This window comes from Gigantopelta aegis, chromosome 15 (assembly GCF_016097555.1).
Source record: "Gigantopelta aegis isolate Gae_Host chromosome 15, Gae_host_genome, whole genome shotgun sequence".
In the NCBI taxonomy this organism is placed as follows: Eukaryota; Metazoa; Mollusca; class Gastropoda; order Neomphalida; family Peltospiridae; genus Gigantopelta; species Gigantopelta aegis.
Window position 1 is genome coordinate 44,984,249 of NC_054713.1, and position 2,865 is coordinate 44,987,113.

The 2,865-nt window shown below is 42.0% G+C and overlaps 1 protein-coding gene across 1 annotated transcript; it reads left to right on the plus strand.

The window, feature by feature from the left end:
* The first annotated feature begins 24 nt into the window (after positions 1-24).
* Positions 25-1,222, plus strand: LOC121389617 (mucin-2-like). Its single transcript, XM_041521259.1, has one exon. The coding sequence runs from the start codon at positions 37-39 to the stop codon at positions 1,078-1,080; it is 1,044 nt and encodes a 347-aa protein (XP_041377193.1). The 5' UTR covers positions 25-36; the 3' UTR covers positions 1,081-1,222.
* Positions 1,223-2,865: the final 1,643 nt, after the last annotated feature.

Consider the following 2,865-nt stretch of genomic DNA (forward strand, 5'->3'; position numbering starts at 1 on the left):
ACTCCAGCCACTGCAACTGTTGACAGCACTGTTACCATGAAAGCAACCCCAGCCACTACAACTATTGACAACATTGTTACTATGACACCAACCCAAGCCACTACTACTGTTGACAGCACTGTTACCATGAAACCAACCCCAGCCACTACAACTGTTGACAACACTGTTACCATGACACCAACCCCAGCCACTACAATTGTTGACAGCATTGTTACCATGACACCAACCCCAGCCACTACAACTGTTGACATCACTGTTACCATGACACCAACCCCAGTCACTACAACTGTTGACAGCATTGTTACCATGACACCAACCCCAACTACTACAACTGTTGACAGCACTGTTACCATGACACCAACCCCAGCCACTACAACTGTTGACAACACTTTTACCATGACACCAGCCACTACAACTGTTGACAGCACTGTTACCATTATACCAACCTCAGCCACTACAACTGTTTACAGCACTGTTACCATGACACCAACCCCAGCCACTACAATTGTTGACAACACTTTTACCATGACACCAGCCACTACAACAGTTGACAGCACTGTTACCATTATACCAACCTCAGCCACTACAACTGTTTACAACACTGTTACCGTGACACCAGCCACTATAACTGTTGACAGCACTGTTACCATTATACCAACCCCAGCCACTACAACTGTTTACAGCACTGTTATCATGACACCAAACCCAGTCATCGCAAGTGAAGTGAACGCAATTGACGTAACCACAACCCCAGTCTCTACAATTACTGTTTCTCCGAATATGACATCATCTGTCAATCAAACAAATAACGCGCATGACGTTTTCTGCACCTCGGTCTCAAGTGTCAATCTTTCACAGGCGGAACTGGCCGACATTCTTCAACGAATCGTCAACAAGTTAATATTGGACACGAAGAAGCTATCTGCGACGATACGGAAAAAAACGAGTGCACCCGACCATCGCCGATCATCGACATCGATCGGTTACGTGGCCGGTGTATTCATTAGTTTGCCATTCCTACTTCTGGTGATTGCCGATGTACCGGCGATTGTCCGTGACATCAGAAACATATTTCAGTAGAAACTCAGATGACCACAGATCACAATTATCTAAAGTTAAAGTTTGTTTTGTTAAACGACACCACTAGAGCACATACTATTTATTAATAATCGGCTATTGGATTTCAAACATTTGGCAATTTTGACTATATTTTTCATTAGTAGCAAAGAATCTTTTATATGCACCATCCCACAGGCAGGATAGCACATACCACGACCTTTGGTATACTAGTCATGGTGCACTGTCTGGAACGAGAAATAACCCAATTGGCCACCGACGGGGATCGACCTTAGACCGACCGAGCATCAGGCGAGCGCTTTACCACTGAGGTATCTTCCTAAAATGCGAAAATATATCCGCATAAGTAGTCTGCTGTTTGACTGCGATAGTTTTATGGCAGACAGGTTTGCAGTGGCAATTATTGACTGATGTTGACAGGAGAGACCATGTAGTGTGCAAACGTGTAACTTGTTAACACTGAAAACCTCTTTGTTGTAATTCCATCGAAATGTTGTACTATTAGTGTGAAATGGGTGCACTTCGGCCAGGTTTAGTTAGTGTTCTTTTTTAAAACCAATATCGTACGAGAAAAAGCTTTGACAACAAATGTTGTCCTTTTAAGAATATGTTGCTCCTGGGCAGGAAAAGGTGCATTTTAACAAACCCATTTGGCCTACTGAGATGAATAAAAGTGTTAAAGCCACTAACGCTATGTAGAAACATTTAGCGTAAACAATTGTGGTCTGTGGCCAGATTGGCGGAGTGGTCATCATTAAGGTGGACGGCAGAACATTGTGACGACTTCGTGTTTGGTACAACCACAATCTGAAATGTTGGAAGTCAGTGTTTTTAGATTATCACACTTTAACGTTTAAAATATTCAGAAACGTCCAAAAAGAAAGGGATTTTTAAATTTTAATTTACTCCAATTATTTAGCTTTCCATTCCTCCTATTACACGTATGTCACCCAGCGTACGAGTGTGCTCACGCACGAGTGTGTATGGATTAACTGCCCAACTCCACCCACCCCACCCCACCCCTCCCAGTGTCGGAGAAAATCTTCGCCATTCGGCCAAATACGATAAAGATGTTCTGGCGAACTGAGCCAAACTGCAACCTATTCACTTTGTATTTGTATCATTCCACCCACAATATTGGTTACAATCCTTGTCAAAATGTGTAGTGATTCGTTTGCAACCCGGTATAGATTTTTGGTAGAAACAAAAATGTGAATAAACGTTGCTATCTAGATTCGGGCGTTTTCGTTTAATTCGTCTCTCCCTTGCAAAACTGGAAGCCCGTACGTCTATGTTGTCCCCCAAACTACATTTAGTAAACGAAAAAAACAGCAAAAAAAAAACAAAATCGAAAATATATGGTAAACTAGTGGACATAATGCTTGATTCAGACTACCAACTGCCAGCAGAAAGTTGACCAACTCGACGGTTACGTTGTCATTTCCCTAAATCCTGACTTACGGCGGGTGCGCTCATAATAATAACTCAATGGTTACACGACGAGAATCTAGTTGTTACAGCGCTCAGACTAGCAACTGGACAGCCGTAGAAGTCGTGGTGCAGGGGTGTAACATTCTTTTTGAGAATGGCCAATACAGCACAAATCCCCTTGTTTTCTTCGAGATACAATTGGAATTTTGAATAAAAGTCAGCATCTATCTGTGATATTTGTATTTTTGCATAGTTCTTTACACTGTGCTTTTATTTAAATCTTGAATTTTTATATTGATGTTGACCATCACTTTATTTGTTTGCATTACCATAGTTTGACACCCAATGGCCGATGTA

Bases quoted from the DNA above. Each gene is read 5' to 3' on its own strand.
- LOC121389617 (XM_041521259.1), top strand. From the start codon at position 37: ATGAAAGCAACCCCAGCCACTACAACTATTGACAACATTGTTACTATG.